The sequence below is a fragment of the Chiloscyllium plagiosum genome, unplaced genomic scaffold (assembly GCF_037043375.1).
Source record: "Chiloscyllium plagiosum isolate Xiang-an unplaced genomic scaffold, Cpla_swu_hap1 HiC_scaffold_26, whole genome shotgun sequence".
In the NCBI taxonomy this organism is placed as follows: Eukaryota; Metazoa; Chordata; class Chondrichthyes; order Orectolobiformes; family Hemiscylliidae; genus Chiloscyllium; species Chiloscyllium plagiosum.
In genome coordinates, this window is record NW_028270164.1 from 48,747,023 (window position 1) to 48,774,755 (window position 27,733).

Here is a 27,733-nt window from a genome sequence, read left to right on the forward strand (position 1 = left end):
TTGTTTATATCTTATGAATGATATTGGCTACATCTCACAAGTGAACTAACCAGGTTCAAGGTATTTCATGGTTAATCTCCTATTTGCTAATTTTTACAAATGTCGTTGCCTTTACCCAACATTACTGGCAATTGAGGTATTGAGGTACTTATCCCAAGGCTCCTGATTTTTATCAAGGCCCACTTAGAAGTGATTGGCCCTCCCCCGAGTTGGACCAGTCCAGCTCAGTCTGACAGGATGGGAGTCTGCCAACCCACTTTGTAAATTGCAAAGTGCTTTCTACGAAATGAGTTTGGAACATTCTTAATTCAGTCGCACTAGAGCAGATTGCTGCCCGTCTCTTTCAGAGAGATAACAAAGGGTAATTGGCACAGAAAGGTAAGTGTCACACTGGTGCATTCAGCTGGCTGGCCTTCCCATGTCTGGATATGCTGTATTGGAGCATCTGGAAGTTATGGTTTTGCAGAAACGTCTTTCACATGACTGGAGAGTGCTGCTACCTGAGCTCTGAAGATGTCAAAGTGCTCCCTTTACCTCAACTGAATACCTATACCTCAAAGAGTAAAACAAGAAAAGGTAACTTTAAAAACCTGTGCAAAGAAAGTGAGTTAGGCTACTGCACAAGGCAAGTTATTACACAAGTTAAAGTAAAGAACGATTTTCACTTTGGCACATAGAAGAGAAGAGAAGGTGGAAGGAAATCTCCAATGTAATCAATGCTATGCAGGAATTGTGCTCATAGCCTCTGCATTACCAGTGGTCACCACATGGAGAGGAAGATGCTGAACAGCACCAGTAGTTTTTTCATCCATATCACTATTCGTTTATAAACTGTGAAATTTCTAAATCCTTCAAGTTCTAACGAAAAGGTCATGAAATTGAAAGATTAACTCAGTTCCTTTCTTTCATTCCTCTTGCCCACACATGTTGCCTGACCTCCTGATTGCTTCGAGTATTTTCTGTTATTTTACCATCAGAACTTGAATTCCTGCTCTCAGCCTTCCTCCTGCACAGGGGGCTGCCGAAACAAGCTGGGAATGAGAGCGTTACCTTCTGAAAGGCAGTCAAAGTCTGGGGGCAGTCCTACCATACAACAAGAAGAGAAAAGACTGCAGACTATCAGGATTCAGGGGGAAAAAAAAAGTTGACTCATGGCTCACCATATCTCAGTGAACTCTTCAAATTTAATTTCAGTTAAATGCTAACCGAAGACCAAGAATGTTTCAGAACTTACATAACCTTGGGATATTGTGAACACTCTTAAAGCACACAGGCTTCAACAGATAACTCTCTCCTGAATATTCTAGATACTTTCTAATCAGAAGTGCTGTTACTGCACCTCTAAAGCAAATGGGATTTAAACCCATCCCCCCCAGGTCAGAGGTAGGGACACTACCACTGCCGAAAACCCTAGAGACCCACTACTCTAGGTTCAATTCTTGCTTTCCAGACCTCAGCTTCAGTTATTACTTAAGCCTGTTACCTCTGAACTACACACCACTGACAGGGACTTTGCAGCGAGAACATTGAGTGTAAAATGTAGCAAAATTCAATCGCTGCTAGCACTGTCGGGAAAAATACATTTAAAACATAACTAACGTCTCAAAGATGGGAGGATTTGCACAATAAAGAACTTGCTCGATGAATCAACCAGGATGGTTTTGGGCTCAATTTCTAGGTTGCGCTCAATTAATTCCCAACTCATGGGTTTGCTAAATACCTAGGCCCCCTAGTGGCAATAGGAGAACACTGCCTTCTGTACCAGTGTGATCCTGCCAGCCACCCTACTGCTGCTGTTGAACAGTATTGTTAGCTTAGGGTCAATTTAGGAATAACTCCACACTCTTCCAAACGACTACTTTCAAGAGCAAATTCTGAAGCAGTTCAGTTAGGTCTGCATGAAAAGGGAAATCCGAAAGAAATGGCATTATTCTATTTGTTAACTTTAATAGTGTAAGGATTATCTGTTTGCAGTTAGAACCAGTGCTACATTATGCTCACACTCTAGTGAGTGGTGGTGCATTTTTTAGTTCAGTCTGATGGAACAATACTCCATTTTAAGCAGAAAATATAAGATGCAGATTTGATTCTGATAAAAAGAAACTTGCTGATTATCAACTTCCTAAGTTGAGGAGGATGTCTTATTACTCAGCATTTCTATAGGATTAGTTCCTCATCAAATGGTAATTCATTAGCACTAATAGGTAGAATCTTAGGGGGCAGTCATGGATTAGCAAGCGATCTATACATTTAAAAGGTTGTTGAATCGACTCCCTTTAATTCAAACTGGATCAGTAAAGGCACTGTTCAGGATAGTTATCCATAATCAGGTGATGAAATTATTGCCACAAGGATATTAAGAAGATGGGATTGTGAAAGGGAAGACTGGGTGTGAAAAGTGGTGATCAGTTGAAAAATACCCTGACTTCTCTTAGCATTTGTGTAAGCATTATTGTTTTTCTTTTATAATTTTTTTTTAATGGGGAGGTGTAGGCAAGGTTCCTTTTAAAGATAAGGAAAAACCTCTCACCAAAACTTTACGTATTCCCAACCAAATATTGCAGAACCCAGCTGGCTATTGGATTTAAATTGTAAGGTAGCCTATTGTCCATGAACCACTACTCTGAAGTGATTGTCTGCATTTAATAACTTAATGCAGATTGTAGTTCCCTTCCCAAGCTTGTCATCAATTGCAACAATTCATAGAATCCCTACAGTGTGGAAACAGGCCGACCCTTCGAAGAGTAACCCACCTAGACCCATTCCCGTACCCTATCACTTTACATTTAACCCTGACTAATGCACCTAGTTGACCCATCCCTGAACACTGTAGACAATTTAGCATAGCCAATCACCTAACCTCCACATCTTTTGGATTGTGGGAAGAAACCCACGCAGACACAGGGAGAATGTGCAAACTCCACACAGACAGTCACCCGAGGCTGGAATTGAACCTGGGTCACTGGTGCTGTAAGCCTCCGTACTGTATCCTTTCAGCTATTAAATTTAGGTCAAGTTCTCATTAGATTATAATTATTCAAACAGTACTAAGGGTTTCACCTAAACTACCTGACTTTGTTTACAATCATTCTAACTCTGTTAAACTAGTTGTTTCTGTCTTGTGATGCCTTTTATATATGTCTTTTTTTGTTCAACCATCATGGTTTTAAGTAAACTGTTCTATCTTTATCTTCTCTGCACCTGTAATGTTGTGTTTCCCATTGCTTTTATCCTCTTCCTTCGCAAATACTGGCTGGTGCACCCCTGGAGAATTGGTTATAATCACCCATTATTGTCATCAGTTTTAGATCGTGTGGCACATCATTCACCAGTCCAACTACTGTTGCTCTCTAATCTGGTTTGAGACTAATCCTATTCAACTACTTCCATTTTTTTTATTTGTCTACTTTCAGCCATAGGGTAAAGAGCCAAGACCAAAGAAATGACCTCTTCCAGCCCAGGTTAAATTGATGATTTTTTTTTGTTGGGACTTGCTGACTGCTCAATAATATTTTGTTCCTTTTAAGGCAAATTGAGAATAATTGCTTTTTCAATCCTATCAGGAATGACTGGGGAGGAAGATTTGAGTTTTCCACCCACCTTGAAGAAATTGGGACTATTTGACTCTGGTAGTACTTTGCAACTAAAAAGTAATTGTTCCAATTGAGTTAAAATTAAACGCTGGGAATAGAGTCAAATCCCAGTATATCTATTAAATGGGAATACATTTGAGAAAGTAACTCCCAGGCTGGAGTTAGGAGCCAGTTACACAGGTCAGTGAAGTTGTCCATGACACTTTGCAAATGGCTTGGTCTTGAAAGCAATCTTGGAAGCAGCCTGGGCAGGAAAGGGTTAAAAAGAACCATGCACAAGCATGCACACAGAAATGGACAATATAATTCATTAGATACTTACCACATTCATTGCCTGGATTCAAGAAAAGCACATCATTAATGGGATTGAACACAGTTTTCATTCAGTTAATCACAACAGTGAAACCTGCCCAGGTCACCTTGTTTCAACAACCTTGCTTTGCCAAGTCAGTTGTTCAAATGAGCCCAAGCCCTAGTTGTGGAAATTGACTCAAAGTGAGCCTGTACCTTGATGGAGGAGAGACCTGCAAACACAGCCATGAGATCTGGTCATAGCCCCTGTTTAAGAATAAAGAATGCTTGCGTTCGGGTCACACTGAAGTTTGAATTAGTTTAGTGCTTTAATTGATGCTACCAACCCATGTTTGCTTGGATTTAACTTTATGAAAAGTTTGCCTTGTATATCATTCAGTGACCGCTCCTATTCATTCATCCTTATTCCATGTTTAGACAATGGGTTGTCAAAAATCATGGGAATTCCTGGTAATAAGTGATGCTATGCTCCATAAAGGACAAGCTACCACAGTACAGTGAGAGAACAAATAATCCAATCATGGTTTTTCATATTGCCTTTTAAAGATTTAAAGGCTTATTTATACTTTTTAATCCTCACTGTTCTGATGTATGTACTGTTTTAAAATATGGAATAAAGCAGATTTTGTTAGCCTGTAGCAGATTTAGAGTAGAAATGACTTTGCTATCAAGTCTTCTTCACAATGTAAATTAACCTGTTTTTTCCTTCTATTGAATAATATTGTATTGTGGTGTTTTTGAATGGGATGTTAATGATTAATGGTGGAAGGCCATTGGAAAGATGAAGTGGTCTGCTGATTGAAATGGTCCATGACACAGTATGATATAGGAGCAGAATTAGACCATTTGGCCCATCTAGTCTGGCCCACCATTCAATCATGGCTGATATGTTTCTCAACCCCATTCTCCTGCCTTCTCCCTGTCGCCTTTTATCCCCTTACCAATCAAAACCTCTCAGGGCTCAGTGGCTTGAGTTGTTGATGGAAACTTGTTAAGGAACAGCTGTGTGTTTGGAGGTGAATATTTCTAAGCAGGTTTCACTAGAGACAAGCAAAACAAAATGCAATCAACGGTGAGAGAACTTTTGATTGACATGCACTATATATTATCTTTGGGCGTCCCATTAATTCAGTTCAAATACTTCTTTTGAAAACTGGCCAGAGTTGAGTGGAAAATTAAAAAGCAGGGAGCTGGCATAAACTAGACCAAAATGAGGACTGACCGACTCTGAAGCACAACTTTTCCAAACTCACTCAAGTTTCTCGAAAACGATTATGTGTACATTATACTGTTCAGATCATTCATGATGCTCAAAGCAGCTCAAAACAGTCAGCCCATGTGCATCCTGGTCACTAGCCTTTGGATGAAAAGCAGATTCTGCTATTCATTCACTACCTCAACAAGACACTGCAGCACTGGTGATGCAGCACTGGTGATGACTGCATTGTTAAATGGAATAGATGCAGAACAGACTGAGCTGCTCAAACATGGTGTTCTAGGAGCCATCAGCTGCAGCAGCAGCATCATAGCTGTCCCCAGTCAGTGACCTCACTGACTGGCAAAATCCCCCCAACCCTGCCATTGGCATCAATCCAGGGACCAATTTTTGTTTAATGAAAAGTGAGGGAGGATATGCCAGAAGCAACACCAGGAATACCTAAAAGTGACATGCCCACCTGGTGAAGGTACCATGCATGCCAAACACCAAAATCCAATAGACAGGGCAATGCCATCCCACAACCAACTGATCAGATCAAATCTTTGTAGTCCTTCCACACCCTGTTGTGAATGGGGGTGGGCAATTAAACAACAAATTGGGGGAAAGAAGCTTCCAAAATATCGTTAATGACAAGGCAGCCTAGTCTAAGTAAAAGATCAGACTGAAGCATTTGCAACTATCTTCAGCCAGAAGTTCCAAGTGGATGATCCATTTCAGCCTCTTCCAGCGGTCCCCAGCATTACAGCTACCAATCTTCAGCCAATTTAATTCATTCTTGTCAAGTCAAGAAAACATTGAAGGCATTGGATACTGCAAAGGCTAACATCCCTGATAGTTTTCTGGCAACAGCACTGAAGACTTTTTCCAGACCTTGCCAGACCCCTAAACAAGCTGTTGCGTTACCACTATAATGTGGAAAATTGTCTAGATATTTCCCATACACAAAAAGCAGGACAAATCCAACCTGGCTAATTCCTGCCCCATCAGTCTACTCTCCATCATCAGTGAAGTGATGGAAGGTGTCATCAACAGAGCTAACCTACTCAGCAATAACCTGCTCAGTGACATCCAGTTTGGTTTCCACCAGGGCCATTGAGCTCCTGATCTCATTACAGCCTTGGTTCACACATGGTCAAATGAGCTGAATTCCAGAGGGGGGGGGTGGGGCTACAGTTAAGCCAATGTGGCATCAAGGAGCCTTTGCAAAACTGGAGTCATTGGGAATCAGGACAAACCCTCCGCTGGTTGGAGTCAAACCTGGCGCATAGGAAGATGTTCGTGGTTGTTTGAAGTCAGTCATCTCAGCTGCAGGACATCTCTGCAGGAGTTCCTCAGGGTAGTGTCCAGTAAGGAGGTCTGAAATGGGGACCCTCCTTGAGAGGTTCTGAACAGTGTATATTCATAACTCCTCAGATATCAAAGCAGCCTGCACCAATGCGCAGCAAGGACAGTATTTTCACCTGGGCTGATAAGTGCCAAGAATTTGGATAAAAGAAGATGGAGGCATAACATTAATGTCATTGGTCTAGTTATCCACAACTCAGGAGAGCAAGGCAGCTCATGGGATTTGAATTCAATTAATTAATCAGTGATTGAGACTGTGACAAGTGTCATTGCTGTAAAAGCCCATTTTAGTAGTTTTATCCAGTCTGGGCTACATGTGACTTCAGCCTCAGAGTAATGTGACTGACTCTTAACGGCTTTCTGTAATAGCTGAGACAACCACTCAGTTCAAGGGAAACAGGGGGATTGGAAACAAATGCTGGCTTTGCCAATGATGTCCACATCCCCCTGACAGAAGGAAACAAAACTGAGGAAATCACCCTCGTGCTAGCAGCTGGCTTAAAAGCAGAATAGTATCCAGATTCACAGAAGGTGTTACTCCTGCTACCTCTGTTCTCACTGTCCAAGGTGAAGCTGGGACTGGCATGTACTGGTCCAATGATTCACTCCTCCACACTGGAGATACCAAATACAGATTGAGTGACTGCTCTGTGGAACCTCCATTCAGCCCACCTTCCAGTGTTGGAATTCTCCACCTTCCTCTCACACTGACACTTCACTCTTTGGACCCCTTTCAGTTTCACTTTTCGTGCAGTTCACAGCACACCCACTCCAGGCATATTCTTTACTTCTTTCCTTGGCCCATCACTATTCTCATTAGCTCAGGAGGACTTGTTTTTCTGTCACTCGACCTCTCCTGTATTCCATAGAGCTTCTTTTTAGATATGTCCCACCTATCTCTTGCTTAAAATCCCTTACATCTCAAACTTTTCTCTTTGGCATTAACTTTAAATGTTAACTCTTGTTTCTCTCCACGGATGCTGTCTGATGTCCTGAGCATTTGCAGCACTTCTTTTTATTTTTGCTTTCCAGCATTCGCCGTGTGCTGCTTATCAACTAATGCAGAGATGCAAATTGTTGAATTTACTTCCGAAAATGGTTTCATTTTGTACTGATCAGTGCAAGCACATCAATTGGACTAACTCTAAAACTGATGTGAAACAGCACAAACTCCAGGGAGTGTAAATCCTGCTGTGGAGTCTGCTTGATGGGAAGGCATTTGCTTGGCTCAACAATGAAAGAACTTGCATTTATATAGCAGCCATCTAAGAAAATGGAGCAACTTTTTTTTGTGTTAGTTCAGTCACTTGTGTTGGTGAACATGGCAACTTTTTTTAATGTACAGCAAGATCCCACAAACAAATCAATAACCAACACCGAGCAAAGAATGATTGATCTCTAGGACTGGTCTTCAAATCCCAGCGCTGTAGATGGTGGAATTTGATTTTTTTTAAAATCTGGAATTAAAAAATCTAACAATGACCATGAAACCATTGTTGATTGTTGGAAAAACCCATCTGGGTTCACTGTAGTCCTTTAGGGAAGGAAACTGCCATCCTTACCTGCAAACCAGAAATCAATTGTTTTGCCTTTACCGTTAACATCTCATCTGAAGGATGGTTCACCCAGTGATGCAGGGTCCCATTGAAGTGGAGGATCAGCCTAAATTATGTGGTCAGCTGGTGGGGGGTGGGAGTGTTTGAACTCATCAGCATGGTGTCATGGTTACTCCCAAGGTTAAGCTCTTAACATAGCTATTTTGTGGGATACGACAAACAGAGCTGGAGGGTTTTATACAGGATTCACTGTCTGCATAATGGAGAGACAGTGGCTGACTGGTATTGTTGCTGGACCCTATTAATCCAGATAATATTCCGAGGACCTGGGTTCAAATCCCAGTGCCAGAGATGGTGGCATTTGATTCAAATTTTCTTTTTAAATCTGGAATTAAAAATCTAACAATGACCGTGAAACCACTGTTGATTGTTGGAAAAGTCCCATCTGGTTCACTAACGTCCTTTTAGGGAAGAAAACTGCCATACTTACCTGGTCTGGCCCGCATGTGACTCCAGACCCACAGCAATGGGGTTGACTCTTCACTGCCCTCTGATAATTAGGGATGGGCAATAAATGCTGCCGAGCCAGCAATGCTTTCATCCCGTGAACAAATAAAGAAAAAAAAATTCACATCTTCAAATATTAACATTGATGGTCACTACAGACAAGGATGAATGATGATTTTTCTTCAGGGTTCAGAAACTGACTTCATTGCTATCTCCACGAGATAGCTCATTCTACCAAGAATGCTCACGAAAGCGATAGCATTTGATCCTGCACAAGGCTTCTGAAAGCATCGCTGGCCTTTTCCACACTTATGTGATGCATTGCTTGGCGATGGACCCATTACCACAGGGGTTATAAATAAATAAATGCCACTTGCCCTGTTGTGCTCCAGTGGGCACCCATGCAGTGTTCTCAATTGGATGGGAATGTCAGGACAAATCAAAGGTGTTGTCGGGGGTTGGATTGGGGCGGGGGAGGGGAGAGGTGAAGTGGTGAAGAAATGAACTTGTGGTGATGGTCATGGCTCATATCTGACCCAGTTCCCTGTTCCCACTTTCTTCCCATACCCTTTGATCCCTTAGAACTATATCCAACAACTTCTTGAAAACAAAGGGGAAAAACAAATGAAATTTGTAATCAATCTGTTCACAGAATCCCTACAGAGCAGAAAGAGGCCATTTGGCCCATCCAGTCTGCATCGACCCTCTGAACAGCATTCCACCCACACCAAACCCCTCCACCAAATCTCCCGGATGCTGCAGTGAATGAAGTTGTGATTGCAGAACTTTGACTCTTATTACCCTATGCAGCCAGTCACATGCTGAAACCCTGATCACCAGCATAGGTGATCCAGTATTCTTGCAAGATGCTCATCATACCAATTGAAAAGGGGGTGATGGGTTTTTTTGACTTTAGATATGTAGGTTCACACTATATAAAATTTATCTGCATATGTGTATTTCAAAATACTGAGAGTTACAATCCAATTTCAATTTCACAAAGTGGCCAGCATGTTCATATAGTGGCTCCAGTTAAACTGCTGATTCTTGTCCCTCCAGGATGTTGATGGCTGGACAGTGACCTTGCCTACGGGCATGGGTTAAGCAGTGAAGAGGGTACTCCAGCTTCTCTCGAAGAATAGCAGAGATGCATGTAAAGGGAACCTAGGTAACTATATTTCTATTCATTCATGTGAAGTAGGGATAACTGGCAAGGCCAGTGTTGATTGTTGCTCAGCCCTGAGTGTCCACTGAATGGCTTCCTAGGGTCATTTAGAGGGTAGCTAGGAGTCAACCACATTTCTGTGGGTCTGGAGTCACATGTATGCCAGAGCAGATAAGGATGGCAGTTTCCATCCATAACGACCATGAGTGAACCACGATGACTTTTCATATTAAGTGATTCAGGGTCACTTTCAATTCTTCATTTTATTGATTGAATTTTAAATGCCACTAGATGCTATGGTGAGTTTGGAACCCATGTTGCCAGAGCATTAACCTGGGCCCAGTGATAGTGACAGTGTGGTACTCTGTCATATGAGGAAGGTAGGAACAGAGAGAAATATACTGATAAAATGGGAGGAGACTGATGCAGAGCATCCGTTTGTCAAAGGATTTGGTTCAGAAATTTCCAGGGAAGGCTGAGACGGGTAATCTAATGGCACCCTCGTCCACACACAGCCTGCCTTGAGGCCTTTCAGTAAAGGCAGTGCAGCTGTCAGGGCTGGTGCTGTGCTGTTGTTGAAAGTTTCCCACTACTTCAGAGACACCAGCTGTGCTATTCCTGTGACAGCTGGTATCGGCCCAGTGAGATAGTGCCTTGTAAGGCAAATATTGCCCATTCAACACACTGCAGTGTATTTATTGAAACAAGTGTAGTTTTTGTTTATACAAGATAAAGTTACAGGCCAAATAAATCACAGACAACTGTGTTTGGTTTGCAAAAATAACTCCAACGTAGTGCTTTGAATTGGATAATGCATTAACCCTTAGTGTGCCTTTTCGAATGATGTCACGTTTGGTGCAGTTAGTTTTTTTTTCAAATGGAAACGGAGGGTGGGATTAACTGTGATGGGTAAGAATATCCAAACTCCTAATCCATGGGTTATCTATAGACCTTGATCTTTGGGAATTTAGTTGCTGTTTCTGCTTTGCACTTCTTTTCAAGTTTTGGTGACTTGGAGATTTGAGACAGAGCAGGTCAAAGCTGCTGAGTGCTAGGTGATAACAGTGCCACACAAGGCTTGGTGGGACTTTAATGTCTTAATTAATATGTTGGATGTCTGGCTCTAAACCTAGGAAGCCATGGAATGGAACTGGGATTTCAGGTTGCTCCTGGGCACAAGCCTTGGCACTGGAGTGGGCAGTGGGTAAGTGGACAGGTGGTCTGAGAGCAGAGTGATGTGCAGACAAGGTCCCAAACAGAATGGCAGGACAGCCCAAGTATATCCTTGGACAGAGAAAGCTTGAGGTTCACTTGTAACTTTCAGAAGCTGTTTGAACCTACATGGAAACCATGTTAAAAACGTTTGTACTTGCTCACCAACCCGGGCTGTGTGGCTGTCCCATCTGCACCACCTGATGGAGTCCATCAGAAGTCATGGTGTCATCAAGACTGTTATCAAATTGCGAGGTTCTCTCAGGTCCACTGCTAAAACGCTAGCACATGAGAACAGGACGAGTGAGTGCCTGCTGTTTTAACCTGTTGGTCAGGCAAGATTAAAGTTGGAGCTGAAGATTCCTACCCACCCTCCTCTTCCAGTAGGTTTCTAGCCTCCTCTACCAATGCAGGATCACTCAAATCAACCTCCAACATTGCAGGCAAGGCCCCAGACAGAGGTGGGGGTAGATGCTGTAGCACCTGGACATTTAATTACAATTTCAGGAGCCCATGCAGGTGAACTGGAGACTAAATATAGCAGGTAGGTCTTGAACCTGGATGGTTCAGTCTCGCCAACCAATTTTCTGATAGTCATTGCTCTTGTACAATTTGAAAAATTCAAATTAAGAATGCAGTGATTTATAGATTACACAAGGTTAATAAACCCACTGCCTACTCTTCTTTCTCTCACTTAAAGCCATTTTACTGTTTCTGTGGAAATGTCCAAATTTGAAAGGAATATAAGACTTTTTATTTGAAGACAAGTTAAATTTAAATGTTAAAATCTATTTCTCATTTAGAGTGCAGTTCTAAACCATTTTTTAAAAAAAAAACAGCAACAGATTATAGCTTGAATGCTGAGTGAATCCTTGAAGATTTATTACTTATTTGAACCTGGGGCTGACCTTTCAGTCTTCATGCTTTTCCACAGAATTAAATTATGCCGTAAAGTTCAAGTAAGAAGCCCCTTCATTATCTTGTTAATAACCCTCGGTTTTTAACCTGCGCTTTGGAGTCTTTCTTCAAGCTGACATCCACACAGGATAAATGACTCTGACCTCAACCATGATGGGTTTATAAAATATAATGATATTTTTGTGTGTAAACATGCCATGGCGCTAACCAGCTGTCTCTGTCCAATCCGCTACTGTAGAAATCAGTTGGACACTGGGTAGGAAGTAGAAATGTAAATTTGCAATCAATCTGTTCCATGTTAATGTGTCTCTCAGGAGAACTAAGTTATACAAATAAATTCAAGAAAAGATGAATCTGGGAGATTGTAGTGAACTCCACATAATGACTTTGCCTTTGAATGATTACTCAGTGATAATCTATAAATGTGTAAAGGCTATCAGATTTATTCATCTTTCTGTGCCTACACTTCTCTGTAACTATATCTGTTAGGCAGAGGCATTTAGAATGGGAGCTTTGGACTTTGAAAGGATTTGTTTCTTATCCCTCAGAGTCCGTATTTGCAAGTATCTTTTCTTCCCACTCCATGTGGAAAAGCTGCAGATCCACTAGTGGAACACAACTTGGGAACACATTATGAAACTGAACTCTACAGATACTTTAGACATGCTGATGTGGGACTTTGAAAAACTTAATACACATGTACATGATCCAATTTCTATTTCACAGAAGACCCATCCAGAAATATTCTACAATCTCAATGTCTTTCATCTATACTGCCTGGATTGCAATCCAGTGTTTCATTACTTGTAAGATAGTAGGCAGAATTTTATTTTCTTGTTTTGAAGCAGTAGTAGGGTACCTTCTTTGTTTAGTATTGAATTTAACCTCCATCAATGATTCTCAATCCTTTCCCAGCCATCCTCTTTTGCGTATGGGATTGATATTGTTCTCTGCATTTCATTTAGGACCTTCATCACATCTTTGTGATATCATGTCCATAATTAATGCAGCATTCCTACTATGAACTACAGTCTATTGTAGAGGCTTGTTTATATGTTTTTTTTAAATCAAGTCATTAGGGCCTCCTTTAATAGGCTTTACCAGGACAATTCTATTCATGGTCTACTTGGCTACATCTTCAAAGCAGCGTACTGTAACACTTATCCATGGTAAATGGTTTATGTCAGACCAACACATTTCCAATCAAAGTTCTTCAAGCTTCTATTTCAGTGTCATCCACAAATTTATATAAGTTTATATTTGTTTCTCAGGTCATTAATTCATCATGAAGGGTCAGTCCTAATCTCCACTTAACAACTGGCTCTTTGAGTCTGTAACACGATGCCTTGTTTCTTATTTAACAACTTTAATTCATTTCCCTGTTCTACTCTGGATACTTACAGGCTGCAGTTCAATTAGAAACCGGTCATGTGGAACTTTGGAAAAACATTGAGGGAGCAGTTGGTGCAAAAACTCACCGTAAGAGCTGCAACTTTCGACTTAATTTAAAACTTGTCAAAGAACTTAAACATTATTCCTTCTTTCAGAATGGTACTTCCCACTGCATATATTCCGCATAGTTTCTAAGTTATCTTTTTAAATATGCCCCATCCAAGATCGCCCATTCTACACACTGCTCAAAATTATTTACTTCCCCATGTTTAGTGGTTGTGGCTCACGTGGAGCAGCTGTTGCACCAGGACACAAAGTTCTTAGTTCAAGTCTCAGTTCGTAAATTCCAATCTGATGCCACACATTGGTGCTGCTTTACAGGAGATGCCATCTTTACAGTCAGACATTAAAGATCAGATGGATGTAAGAGGGCCTTTCACAATCTTCAAAGATGTAAGTTTGAAAATAAGTTATCTGGCTGCTGTTTGTTCTTCAACCACCATTAAACAAAACTCTGATCATTGATGCCTTGTGGAGTGTGGGGTTTTGACTTACACAATATAGCTGCTATGTTTTCTACACTTAGTTTTGAAAACTAACTCATTGCCCGATGACCTAAGGGAACGAAAGACACTATAGAATTGTAAACTCATTCATTCTTCCTATCTATTAACTAGTTTTCTTTCTTCTCATTCTGCATCTCCTCTAACATTGAGCAAAGATTCCTTCGTTCCAATGGCTAATGCCCTAACATTTAACTCTCCACCATGAAAGTAGGGTTGGGATCAGGGACTTGTTTAGGGTATCATCACACTCTCCAAGTGCTGGAAAAATTGCCCTAGAGCGATTAGCCATGAGATGGGGCAGCAACTACTCCACTGACTATTTGGCGTGGAATTCAGAAGAATGATGACTTTTTAAAATTCCACATAAATTCTGCAATAAAGTTGCAAAATCAGCTCGGAGTCAGGTTTTATGTGACATGCCACACTGCAGCAGTGACTACACAAAATCAAATGGAATACAGGCTGAGCTAGCCCTTCGGATACAAAGTTGGCTTGAAGGTAGAAGACAGAAGGTGCTGGTGGTGGAGGCCTGTGACCAGCAGCGTGCCACAAGGATCAGTGCTGGGTCCACTGCTTTTTGCCATTTATTTAAAATGATTTAGATGTGAATCGAGGAGGTATGGTTGGTACGTTTGCAGATAACACAAAAATTGGTGGTGTAGTTCACAGCAAAGGAGACTATCTCAGAGTACAACTAGACCTTGACCAGATGGGCAAGTGCACTGAGGAGTGGCAGATGGAGTTTAATTTAGATAAATGTGAGGAGCTGCATTTTGGAAAGGCAAATCAGGGCAGGACTTATACACTTCATGGTTTTATCCTGGTAGTGTTGCTGAACAAAGAGACCTTGGAGTGCAGGTTCATTGTTCCTTGAAAATGGAGTCGCAGGTAGTTAGGATAGTGAAGAAGATGTTTGATTTCCTTTATTGGTCAGTGCATTGAGTATTGGAGTTGGGAGGTCATGTTGAGGCTGTACAGGACATTGGTTAAGCCATTTTTGGTTAAGCTATAGGAAGGATGTTGTGAAACTTGAAAGGGTTCAGAAAAGATTTACAAGGATGTTGCCAGGATTGGATACTTTGAGCTATAGGGAGAGGTTGAATAGGCTGGGACTGTTTTCACTGGATGGAAAGCTGAGATCTTAGAGGCTTATAAAATCATGAGGGGCATGGATAGGATGAATTGTCAAGGTCTTTTCCCAGGGTCAGGAAGTCCAAAACTAGAGGGCATAGCTTTAAGGCGAGAGGGGAAAGATTTACAAAGGTACCTAAGGGGCAACTTTTTCATGCAGAGGGTGGTGCGTGTATGGAGTGAGCTGCCAGAGGAAGTGGTGGAGGCTGGTACAATTACAGCATTTAAAAGGCAGCTGGATGGATATATGAATAGGAAGGGATGAGAGGAATGTGGGCCAAATGCTGGCAAATGGGACTAGATTAATTTAGGATATCTGGTCAGCACGGAGACGAGCTGGACCAAAGGAGGGGTCTATTTTTGTGCTGTACATCTCTATGACTCTACTTTGCTAGCTGTAATGTGCTCTGTAGGTTCTCGGTTTTGCTTGACAGGGATGTTACTTACACTCCTCCTTTTGCAACTTGCTAGTATAATGCAGCAATACATAACTCCCCCCAATGAATTGAGGTGTTACGATGTTGGAAGTGTTTTTAAAAATAACTCCTCTGCTGGTACCACATAATGTAATGCTTTACAAAAAAAACACTACTGGGAAGAATCTATGTAGCAATCCACACTGGAATTTAACAGAAAATAGTGATTTTGTACATCTCAGTACGACAGGTTATGTTTGTGATTAATGGCATTTACAGCAATTGTTAGTGTAAAGTAATTTAGATAAAAATTAATCTGTCTTTCTCCCTAGTGTCTTCCCCAATATTTAACCCTCAATCAATAGATAACTAACAAATTATCTGGCAGTCATCATCTGTAGAGTCCTGTGTCCAAACTGATAATCAAATTTTCTATGTAACAACAGTTTATACTTCACAAAGTTCTGTTTTTACTATAAATCGCTATTGGACATGGTGAAATGTGCTATATAAATGCAAGTCTGTATTTTCAGATTTCATTAGCGTTGTGTTCTGGGTTTCCACAAGAATTACATGGGGAAGAATTAACTCTGGCGTACAGAGTCCACAAGAAAACAGCTTGTTTTCCAACCTCCTCCATCTTTTCTCAGTGTCCCCCACCTTTTTTTTAAAAAAGTGAATTGTATTCCCTTTCACTGCTCTAACTGCCTAAGCTACTTCTAAGCCTTACAGCTACTGCTGTTTCTTTATGAGCTACTATAATGGGAAATTCAGGAAGGCATTATGCAGGAAAGGTACAAACGACAGCATTTTACATAGCACTTAAAGTGAGTGGCTCAAGAACTTCCTCTCCCTATTCCTGAGAGCTAGTTATCCCTATGTAATACAACAGTTTGATGGATCAGTATGGGAAGCTAATAAGCAATGTGGTGCATAACCAAGACTATGAGTCCTCTTAAAACACCAGCAAACATCAATTTCGAACAATCAAAATGAACTCTTTCACTCACAAAGTCAACTTGTGCTACCACTGGTCAGTCAATTAGAAAGCTGCTTGAAATTAGGGAACTTGGCTCCATAGAATCATCTTCATCTAGAGGTGGGCATATTTATTTGGGAAAGAGGAAATGACCAAAAGCGATCAAAACCTCACTTATTTAATTCCTTCTGCTTTGCTGAACACCTTCATTACATCAGCAATTGTAACTTGGAATGTCCTTGGGCAATTTTACATTTTGGCAAATGAAAATTCCACTAGACGTAGAGGCAGAAGGAGGTCATTCAGCTCATCAAGAGGCTTCTTTGTTCAATGAAATCATGGCTGATGTGTTCATCCTCTAATTCAGGTCAAAGGGCAAACAATTTCTCCAAGAGTTCAGAATCTGCTGTAATAGCGCATTTTATTTCACCACTAGTGCATTGCACCTCAATTCTAGGAAGCTTGGCAAAACACTGGACCCTTGGCAGCAATTTGAACACCAAATTGCAAGCTGGACAGTGAAGCACCTTAACCTGGCTTATTCATATTGCCAGAAGATTGCTTAAATGGAAAAACTAAACTTACTCTGGAAAATGACACACCTGGAGAGGAAAGACCTTTTATTTTGAAATGGCATCTCAGGTTTAAGTGTATAAATAGAACTGTCAGTGACCTTGAAGTGGGTCTTGGTGGTTAATTTCATAGACAGGACACTGATTAATTAGAATACAGAGTCCAATTGGTATCAACACGCTTCAAATTATACTGAGATCCACTGAATGCAGATAATTCATTATTAGGGTACCCCAAAAGATTTGTTCACTTTTTAAAAAATCTCCTTTCTGTTTATTTCTCCATCATCTGCTGTCCTCAATTCCAAGGTTTAACACACAATCAGCCTCAGTTATTGTTACTGGAGAATATTTTAGAAGATGGACAAGCCCGGAAAATGAAAACAGGCCAAAAGTTCAGAAGCAGCCTTTTAGTCATGCAACATGCTGGATGTGTTTGGGGAGCAAATGAAGCAGTAGGAGGGAGGGATTAACAGCACAAACATGCTTACAGCAGCACAGCAAAGAGAGAGGTCACCTGCAAAGTGAGTATACACCCCAACCCAAAGTCAGTATTGTTGACTCTTCCTGGACAAGGAAGAAGTCACATGAATTTGAATTCAAACATGAGAATTGTTAAATTCACTGACTGGTTAGTTGTTGAAGTGTGTGGTTCCAGTGCAGATGCAGGGACATTAGGAGTAACAGAAAACGCAGGGGTTGCTTCATGTCAAGAAAGGTTTATCACGACTTATGGACTGTAATAATGAGATGTACACTCCAGTGAGCAAACACCAACAGGCTTCAGACCAGAACTGCATGGCGTGAAGACCAGAAAGCCCATCAGCCATCTAGCTGGGAGATGAGATGCCAAATGCATCCTTGAGTCTACAATCACTTTGTAGGAAAAAAAAACCCCATGGCCCTTAGAAACTGCAACAAAGATGCTTGTTTATAAGTGATGGGAGGGAGGTCACTGGGGTTTGCTGGGGATGTCAATAAGGTTGTCAGGAATGAAGTAGAATCCATAGGCACCATTGTCACTGATCCCTCCTGGTCTTAGAAGTCTATTACAATAGTTTGAATGATAGTTCCAACTCTTAAAACGCTAATCACATACTGGATTACAAATAAAGGTTGGTTTAAGAAGTGGCGCCATTTGACTGTTTATCTCCTGACTGGTTGCCAACTAAAAGAGGCCTAGCTACTCCATTCAGATGGACATGTTCAGCTAGGAGTTCATTCAAACATCGGTTCCATTGTGTTTTCTCAGCATTATTTTTCGTGTTTCTTTCAACTATGAATTCTCTGTTTCTCACGTTTGCATGATGACCATCAGTTAGGAGCAACTAATGTCAATGGAAGTCATGGCCTTCGATTCTGTGGATAGAGGCCTAAATGAGGAGCTTAGTAATAGGGGCTCAGTTGAGGAAATCAGATTGCAAAAAATAGTATGCAACAGAGCTTTCAGTTCAGTCTGAACACAAACTCATATCATTGTGGGTTCAAATGAAAGGGAAGCCCTATGATCCAAAGTAAGGCAATGTCAACACCCTAGTTGGCTCAAGATAAGTCTTGAAACTTCTTCTAGCTACACAAGGGAAAATATGGTAAAATAGTTAACCTGGTCATTTCTTAATAACCAGCCACTTGGATCTTTGGTATAAATATTGAAGCGTTTCACTTCATTGAGGCAAGGAGGAGTGAGAGAGGCTGGAAGCAACTACTGTGGTGGACCCATGGTAAAGTAATCCCAAACGGCAGCTTCAGACATCACACAGCTCCTGCTCGAGACTGGAGTTAATGGGCCGATTCATGGCAATATAGGAGAAGCAAAATATCTTCTTGGAGATGAGAGCCAAGCCTGAATAGGATCTTATTTCCAATGATGGTGGGGAGGGATGACTGTGTCTCTCTACATTATTTTATGGCCTCTCCTGACTGAAAGAGGGAGAGAGAATACTGTGGAGTGTTTTGATGGAGTCATGCTTTCACAGTCAAACTATTGTTCTAAGATTTAGCTTCTCCAAGATCACTATTGTCTAAGAGCTGTGGGTGTAATGGAGAGTGGCCACACTCGTGTTGTATACCCAGAAACCTTGCCCGGGTGAGTCCGGACAGTGCTCCCCTAAGCCCCGGACATACTCCAATACTGGGCAGTTATTCCATTCTCTTCATGTGGTAATGACTTGATCAAGGCAGGTATCCTATGAGCATTGTACCTATGTCAGCTGCTCACACTGTCTCCTTGCTCCACCAGTGGTATTATAAGCACTTTGATTGGATCAGCAGCTTAAAGTAGCCTCTCCCCCCCCCATGTCTTGCATTGAGCTGTGTTTACCTCAGTTGCTTAGTGGACTAGGCAGTGCAAAGCTAAGTGACACCAACTAGGAAAGTCATCAGCCAGTGCTCCAAGTTTTTCCCCAATGTGGACCCCGTTTGGAGTCTTGAAGACCATAATGGCCACCCAATGAGTGGCGGGTGAGGAGCAGCAGACTGGAACTGAACTCTGACCTTGAGAGAGGCAGAGGTAAAGCAGTCTGGAACTGGAGGTAGTGTGTGAATGGACACTGGAGAAGCACAACACTGGGCTCAGTACTGATGTACCTCATGGGCCTGTTCTCACAAATTACGCCTGATAAACTGCTGCTTCAGGACATACAGAGGCTATTAATGTTCTTAGAATGGTTAAAAGAAACAGGAAGCACTCTATACAAGGAGCTGAGTGGAACGAGCCAGTTAAATGAGAGGGGTGGGGAAGGATCTAGAGATTGCACAAGCTTCCCCACTAACTAAATCATTCTACATTGAGGAAAAAAGGACCAACTTTTACTTGAGTAGACTCTGGTTGCACATGGTAATGATTATTCCTGGAGCCTGGAGTCTACACAAACTGCCTGGTGTGGAATTTGAACAAAAGGTCTGTGTTTCCAAACTATTTAATTTTGTTTAAACATAAATTGGATTCTGTTGCTTATTTCTAGCCTTCCACCACAACTAAGGAATCCTTAAAAGTCTTTGGTGGGATGCACACAATGATTTTTAACTTTTCTCGTTGCTTTCCCTCCTGCCAATAAGGGCCACCAGTCAGAAATCTCCAGGATGAATGTGTCACATCTGTGCTATGAGACTGGAAGAGGAGATTGTGATAGTACCTAATTTGATGGGAGGGTTCCACATTTCACTTTCCCTGCCCCTGATCTGTGCTGATCTCAGCTGAGCTGAGCTGTTGGCATGAGGAATGAGAGTTACCTCAGAGGAGAAGTTGACTGACAAATTCCAGAAGTAGTCGTGAGGCAGGATATGAAATTCTGCTGACTAAACCAAGGAGAGGTTTCTCACCCGCGTGTGTCCTAAAGTACAGACGCATTGTATCCTTTTCTAAGGATAGAGGAGCAGTAGGCCAATCAGTCCATCAATGGTTATGGTGGAGCTCAGAAACTCAGGTGCCCCCCAGCACTGACCACACTCATTTAGCTCAGGAATGCGTTATAATAAAGGAGGCTGTGTTCGCCAAAGAGGAACACGCATCATTTTCTTTGTCTTTGTTTATTCTTTCATGGGATGTGGGCTAGGCTGGGGTGGGCTGAATGCCCATCCCTAATCGCTCTTCAGGAGGTGCTCATGAGCTGTCTCCTTGAACTGTTGCAGTCCATGTGGTGTAGATAGACACTGAGTGCTGTGTCCCCTTCAAGGACTACCCCATTCTCAAACTATTGGCGGTTTGATCAGAAAAATACAGGGTACAATTTCTGAACTAATATAACAGAGGCAGACTATTCATCAACAGAGCCAATGGCAAGACCTCCTTAAAGTGATCTACTTAGATTAGATTAGATTTACTTAGATTACTTACAGTGTGGAAACAGGCTCTTCGCCCCATCAAGTCCACACTGACCCGCCGAAGCGCAACCCACCCAGACCCATTCTCCTACATTTACCCCTTCACCTAACACTACGGGCAATTTAGCATGGCCAATTCACCTAACCTGCACATTTTTTTTTGGATTGTGGGAGGAAACCCACGCAGACATGGGGAGAATGTGCAAACTCCACACAGAGAGTTGCCTGAGGCGGGAATTGAACCTGGGTCTCTGGCGCTGTGAGGCAGCAGTGCTAACCACTGTGCCACTGTGCCGCCCAGAAAGTGTATCCTTCTCCCACACTCACCCTCACGCCACCACTCAAGCAATTCTCTCTCTCTCTCCCCCCATTTTGAGCACCCCAAGGTCATTCTGCATTCATTATCTGGTGCAATACATTCCTGTTCTCGCACCTTGCTGAATGTTGTCCCACATTTTCATTGAGTGGGCTTTTTTTTGAATGCCAAGGTCGTACACTTCCTGCCCACCTAGTCTGACCTCGCTGTGCCAGTTTGTATTTGTTGCTACCTTTAGTAGCTCACCCACCACGTCAGAAGCAAAAGCACCACTCACTGTTTCGAGAGACGGAAGTAATTCACTTGTCTATGGAATAACATCACATAACATGCGTCCCCTGTACATCAGCAACAATAATAGGGAGGAAATCAGGTTTAAACACAGCCGGGATTCAATGAAGGGAAGACCTACTCTGATGGAAGGAATTGAAGAAATAAAGAGGATGTAAGGAAGCCTCTGGAAATGGATGTTGCAAAGCGAAGGGGTGGCAGGGGCGGGGGGTGGGGAGTGGGGCAAGTGTTCAGTTAGTAAAGCACAGGAAGTGGATTAGCTTGCAATTTCACTGCACACTGCCATACAGCCAAAATAAAAAAAATAGTCACCCCATAATTAGCCAGAGAGAAGCTGAGGCCTGAACCTCGAGTATAGCACAGTTCTGATAACACCGTGGGAAGTTCAATGAAAAGGTGACATGCAAATTCAGCCCTGCCTGGGCTAGTATTCTTGCTGCTGTCTTTCAGTTAGACACGCAGGTTCTTCAAAGTGAATGTGTGTGTCACCGGTTCATAGAATGAGATCACAAAGTTTCCTTTGCACCTCTTAGCGAGCGGAGAGTATAGGTTCAGCAGCTTAGTGCTTAGCTTCAGTGTCAATGCATTTTTCCAAATGCCCTGAACGTTCATCTTCCTGAGAGCCAGTGGGTTCCTCGCCAATGCTGACGTGTATTTATTTAGAACACTGAGTCACAGCAACATTTAATTTGTGACTATAACATACCACTCAAATGTTTGTACACACTCCTGATCTCTCTTCGAAATAACATCTGGCATGCCCTCAATGCAGATTAATCTTGATCGAGACCGGCCTGTTGGTCATTGCTGTTGGGCTGGGAACGAGCTTGCTTTGTACATTATATAGAGTTGAAGGACAGAAATAGGCCATTCAGCCCAAGTGGTTTATATTTTGTAGTATTATCCTTCTGTAGTATTATTCCAGATAACCATAGCTGGCACCTTGTGCAAGTTGGCACCTTCTCCAGTTGGTGATACTGGACCAGGGTTGTTTAAAGATAGCTCACTGCCATCAATTCCCCTTTCATCGTTGCTTTGGCATGGGCTTATCTGTTGATTAGTGGTAGAGGACACACCAGTGTAGAATATCGACAGAAGAGGCACTGTTCTGGCATAACCTGAAGGTTTATAATACGAACAGAAATGAGCACACCTACATTTGATCAGGTATAATGACTAGGGCCTTAAGGACTGTCACTGATCCATTTGATTCCTCTAAACGGTGGAGTGGAACTCCCTGCTTCACCCAGTGTGCATGACATTGAGTGGGTGGAGCCAATCCAACATTAACCCTTTCAGAACCATTACCTAATGACTGATCTCACTTTCTTATTCCTACCTCAGTCACCTGCTTATCGAGCTTTCCCTTAAATCTATTTTTGCTGTTGAACACAATTCCTCCACCCAGCAGGGAGTTTGGAACCATTCTCCTTTGTGTTATATTTGTGAGGTCTCAGTTTCAGTATCAGGAAGTGGGGGGGGTGGCGAGAGATGGCTTCTCTACATCCACCTTAGCAAACCTCAAGACCTTTCACAATCGTTTTTAGGACAACCCTCAACCTCTCCTTTTCAAAGAGAAGGGTTGCAACGTGGGATCAATCCCACCTAGAATCATTCTCTTCTCCCTTCCTCTCCTCAGGGACTGAAGAGGGTAAAGGGGATGTCGTTAATCTCAAACCCAACGGTAAATTGTGGCGAGTACTCACTCGCACCGTGTTTTTGCATTAACCGAGGAGCAAGACTGTGCGTCGAGCAGACTTTGACAAATTAGCCTTGCACTTTGTGAAAAGGATGGCTTTTTTTCACCAAGGTATTATCAGCCATGAACCTGTAACCTGGTTCAACCATGAAATGGAACCAAGGATGGGAATTGGATGACGGAGGATCGTTCAGGCTGCATTTGGAACATTACCAGGTTTTCACACTGCAGGTCATGTCTGCTTAAAGTGACAATGGTTTGGCTGCCATCCACATTTCAGTCTGAACCCCAACGGTGAGGGAAGCTCCCACTGCAAAGCTGTGATGGCTTGGAGGGGTGAGCAAGCTGGCATTACACATTCTCCTCATGATAAACCAGAGGCATGTCCAGTGAGGCACTCCTCTTCATCAGCCGACTTACTCAAAGGGCTCTGACACGTGTGGCAGACTTGCTAGGTTTGGTTTACTCCTGTGTGTTAAAAGTCCCTGATTGTAACAAGTAATGCATGGTTTACATAAGATCAGGATCGTTAAGAGAAGATTTTCTGACACTATTGGCAGTGGGATACCCCAGATTAAAGCAGATTTGCTGAACTCCCTACTTTGTCCACAAAATCCCTGCACTGTGGAAGCAGGCCATTCGGCCCATCAAGTCCTACGCCAAACCTCCAAAGAGCATCCCACTCAAACCCACTACCCTATTCCTGTAACCCTGCATTTCCCCATGGTTAATCCACCTAACCTACACATCCCTGCATACTATGTACAATTTACCATGGCCAATTCACCTGACCTGCACAGCTTTGGACTGTCGGAGGAAACCGGAGCACCCGGAGGAAACCCCCATGGGGAGAACGTACAAAATCCACACAGTCGCCCAAGGCTGGAATTGAACCTGGGACCCTGGCACTGTGAGGCAGCAGTGCTAACCAATGAGTCACTGTGCTGCCATTAGCAGTCACCAATGGTCATGTTGGAGTTATTGTAACACATGAGGAGATCACTGGCTCATCAAGCCCATGTTGGTGCTCTTTCGAGCACTCCAGCCAGTCCCCTTCCCACAATGCATTGATTTCCTGTCTTGTGCATATCCAATTTGCTTTTGAAATAATTGATTATTTCTGTAATAGATGGTGAGTTCCAGGACCCTACTGAACATTGTTTAAAATTCTTGGTTACTCCTGTATCAGTTCGGCCTACAGCTTGTGCCCTTCAGTAGTTTGGAAGGTTTTATTTTTCAGGCTGGTTGCTGCAGGAACTGACGTGGGCCGGAGAAATTTTAACGCTCAGAGAGCTCAGTGCTGGACCCGGTATCAGTTCCACGATGACTCCTTTCTAACGGACGTGAGTGAGGTGGGGTGGGGTGGGATTCGGTGTTATCAGAACTCTGTATGACTGCTGTTCAGTCTCGACCAGCAGCCAAGCACAAGGCTAAAGCAGAGAAGCGCATACCTTCAGCTTGGACTGAATCTCACGAGCTTTCCTTCGGGCAAGAACCTGCATATGACTAGACACCTGCAGGAAAGAGCAAAGGGGAAGAAAAAAGAAGAGCCTGTAACCATGGAGATGAATGTCCCCCGGATTCATGGCGGCTGCACGTACCTTGATGCTTGCTTGGTATTCTCGCACTTTCTTCCTGGCTAACACCTGTATGTGACTAGACACCTAGGTCGATAAGATAATTTGAAGACAAAAAAACACAAATGAAAGACAATGCTTCTGTCACAACTGTACACAGTGCTTACACTATTAATGAGTTAGTTGGTTAGTTCAGGCATGCAGAGAGCCAGGCTTCCCATCACCATCATCAACCACTTTCCCCTCCCTTTCCCCCAAGCCACAGCTGCTAACAGCCATGCAACCGACACTGCTTTATGGCAGGCCATACTCTTCAGCCTCTGCCTTCCCTCACCAGTTCCTGCCAACATCCATTGCCAATGGTGAGCAGTGATGAGCATTCTGAGTTAACAGTGGCCTCAATGAGAAACAACCAAATCCTCTTTCTTGTCAGCTCAAGCTGCAGAAGCCAAACATTCACTCTAGCCCTCTGGAATGTCTGCGATTTTAATTCGGTTGTAAATAATTAGGCGATGATGGTTTCAGTCCAGCGGACAGTGGGATCTGGCCTGACCTAAACGAGTCTGGTGTTTTGTCACAGTAACTCAGCAACTGGAGGCCATTCCAGTACATCCATCGTAACTCTACCGAGCCCTTTCTGAACCACTGCTGCACATGCACTGCCAGTTCTCTCATACTCAAGCAACATTTTGCAAAGTGCTCTTTTATCAAGAACACTGCTACCCCCAATGCTGCCCATGCTAGATTTTTCGGAAGTAGTCCCAATTAGTCCCCTTTAACTTTCTCTCCACAGCCTTGGGGTGTAGGTGCTGTAAATGTTTACCTTCCCTCTCCCTCCAGTCCATTATGCAGAAGGTTTGTGAGCGATTTGAATTTATTAGGGAATTGGTTAAGTCGGGAGCAGATCCAATTGGGAATTTAACCTCTCCAATGATGGCTTTATACTGGAACACATCTATTTGAAGGTCATAATCCAATTATGGTAGCCATAAACACAATTTTGAACTTTCAATACTGGAGCTGGATTGTTTTCCACAGTAGTTGAGGTTGGACACTTTTTTTTTTAAGAAGAATTGCTGCCATCATTGCAGGTTTGACATAATGATTACAGAATGGATTCCTCAATTCATGGCTGAGGAGATCTGAGGTCTATAACTCTAAATGGCTACAATAAGAGTAGAACACTGCAGTTGCTGGAAATTGGAAATGGAAACAAAGCAGATTCGGAATACAGTTCCAAAGAAGAGTCATGCTGAACTTGAAACGTTATCTCAGCTTCTCTCTCCACTGACATTGACAGACCGGCTGAGTTTCTCCTGTGTTTTGTCGTTATTTCACGAAGTGACTATCCATTTTCATGCATCTCCATCAGGAGTGTTCAATCAAATGGGACATCAACGATTGTAACCTTGATCCCTAAAAACTTCCCCTTGGGAAAGCAGCACAGACTGGGCATCACGCACATGGCTAGACTGTTGGAACATCCATTGTCTAATCTAAAGGGTTATTGGAATGGTCAGTGTTAAGGTACAGTTGGACTAGTCTATGGATCTCAGCCCCATTAAAAAATATTTACTTGTTATATATTTTAAAAATTCAACATAGGAGGGGCAGCCAAAACTCATCCAATCAGATAATGAAGTCTACTTGCTTTCCAATCAGCGTGGGAGGGTGAAGATGGATGTACCAGGTGACCAATGGTAAGCGTACAGAGGGGTGGCACAATCAGAGGTTACAGCATGTCACTGTCAAGAACAGGTCTAACCAGAGTTGACAACTTTAAGTTTCAGGACTTTCCCAGCAGTCGAACAGTTAGCCTGGTGTGTAAAACCCATTGCTTTCTCCTGCAAAGTCTCAAGCCTGGCTCATACAACCAACTCAACAGGTATTCTACTGTATAACATAATAAACAAACAGAGGTGAGGCAGAGGTGATTAAGTATTCTCTTTAACTTCACACTGCAGCAGGGCCAGCTTTGTTGCTCAATTCCATTTAACCTGACTGCACTTGGAGTTCCTGTCCTCTGTTAGCAGATGGTTCAGTAAGATCCACAGGCTGGGAGTAAGATAGGAGACTTTCAAATCACAGTCTTAATCAGAATACCACTTTCAGGTAAGTGATCAGTAAATCCTCTTTTGATTGTCTGTATTGGAATTTCTTGAGCAGCATAGCTCAGAATCAAGGTATTTTGATACAGAAAGGTATCAGAAAGTTCAGAGTTTGGACCAGCTTTCCCAGTGATGGAGAGTATTAAGTGCCATGGCATTGATGTTTTGTACATTAGCAAATGAGAAAGGGCTGTCTTGAAGTAAATGTTTAAGGTGATGGATGGTGCCAATTAAGTGGGCTGCTTTGTTCTGAATGGCATCAAGCTTGAGTGTTTTTGGAGCTGCACCCATCCAGACAAATGAGGAATATCCCATCACACTCCTGGCTTGTGTCCTGGAGATAGTGGACAGACTTGGAGAGTTAGGTGGTGAGTTACTCGCCGCAGTATTCCTAGCTATTGACCTGTTCTTGTAGCCACTGTATTTATATATGGTGAGTCCAGCTGGGTTTCTGGTCAATGGTAACCCCTGGGACATTGATGGGGGTGGGGGGGGGGGGGGGGGCTTCAGTGATGGCAACACCATTGAATATTAAAAGAAGCAGACTAAATTCTCTCGTTAGGAGATGGTCATTATCTGACATTCTGTGACACAAATGTTACTTATCACTCATCAGTCCAAGTCTGAATGTTGTCCAGATCTTGTTGCATTTGAACATGGACTGCTTCAGTATCTGTGGAACCAGAAACAGTGCTGAACATGGCGTAATCATCAGTGAACATCCCCACTTCTGACCTTATAATGGAGGAAAGGTCATTGACAAAGCAGCCGAAGCTGGTTGGGTTTAAGGACACTACCCTGAAGAACTCCCGAGAAATGTCCTGGTGCAGAGATGACTGATCGCCAACTACCATGGCCATGCCAGATATGACGCCAACCAGTTTCTCATCGATTCCCATTGACTTCAGTTTTGCAATAGTTCCTTGATGCCACACTCAAACAAATGATGTGAAAGGCAGTTACTGTTCACATCCCCTCTTTTCAGCGCTTTTGCTCATGTTTGAACTATGGCTGTAATCGGATCAGGAGCTGTATAGT

General features: G+C 42.6%; 1 protein-coding gene across 11 annotated transcripts in view; it reads right to left on the reverse strand.

Moving 5' to 3' along the window:
- The window catches only part of LOC122563303 (transcriptional enhancer factor TEF-5-like), a 252,424-nt gene that overhangs the window by 46,754 nt on the left and 177,937 nt on the right, over positions 1-27,733 (reverse strand). For 7 of the 11 annotated variants that reach the window (XM_087973691.1, XM_087973689.1, XM_087973688.1 and 4 more), the window contains 2 exons: positions 24,612-24,674; positions 24,462-24,524 (listed from right to left, as the gene is read on the reverse strand). In XM_087973691.1, coding sequence (XP_087829817.1) covers positions 24,462-24,524; positions 24,612-24,674 — 126 coding nt within the window. Of the gene's footprint in view, positions 1-3,915; positions 4,770-24,461; positions 24,525-24,611; positions 24,675-27,733 lie in introns of those variants that run through there. The other 4 variants (XM_087973693.1, XM_087973696.1, XM_087973692.1 and 1 more) reach the window with 3 other exon arrangements.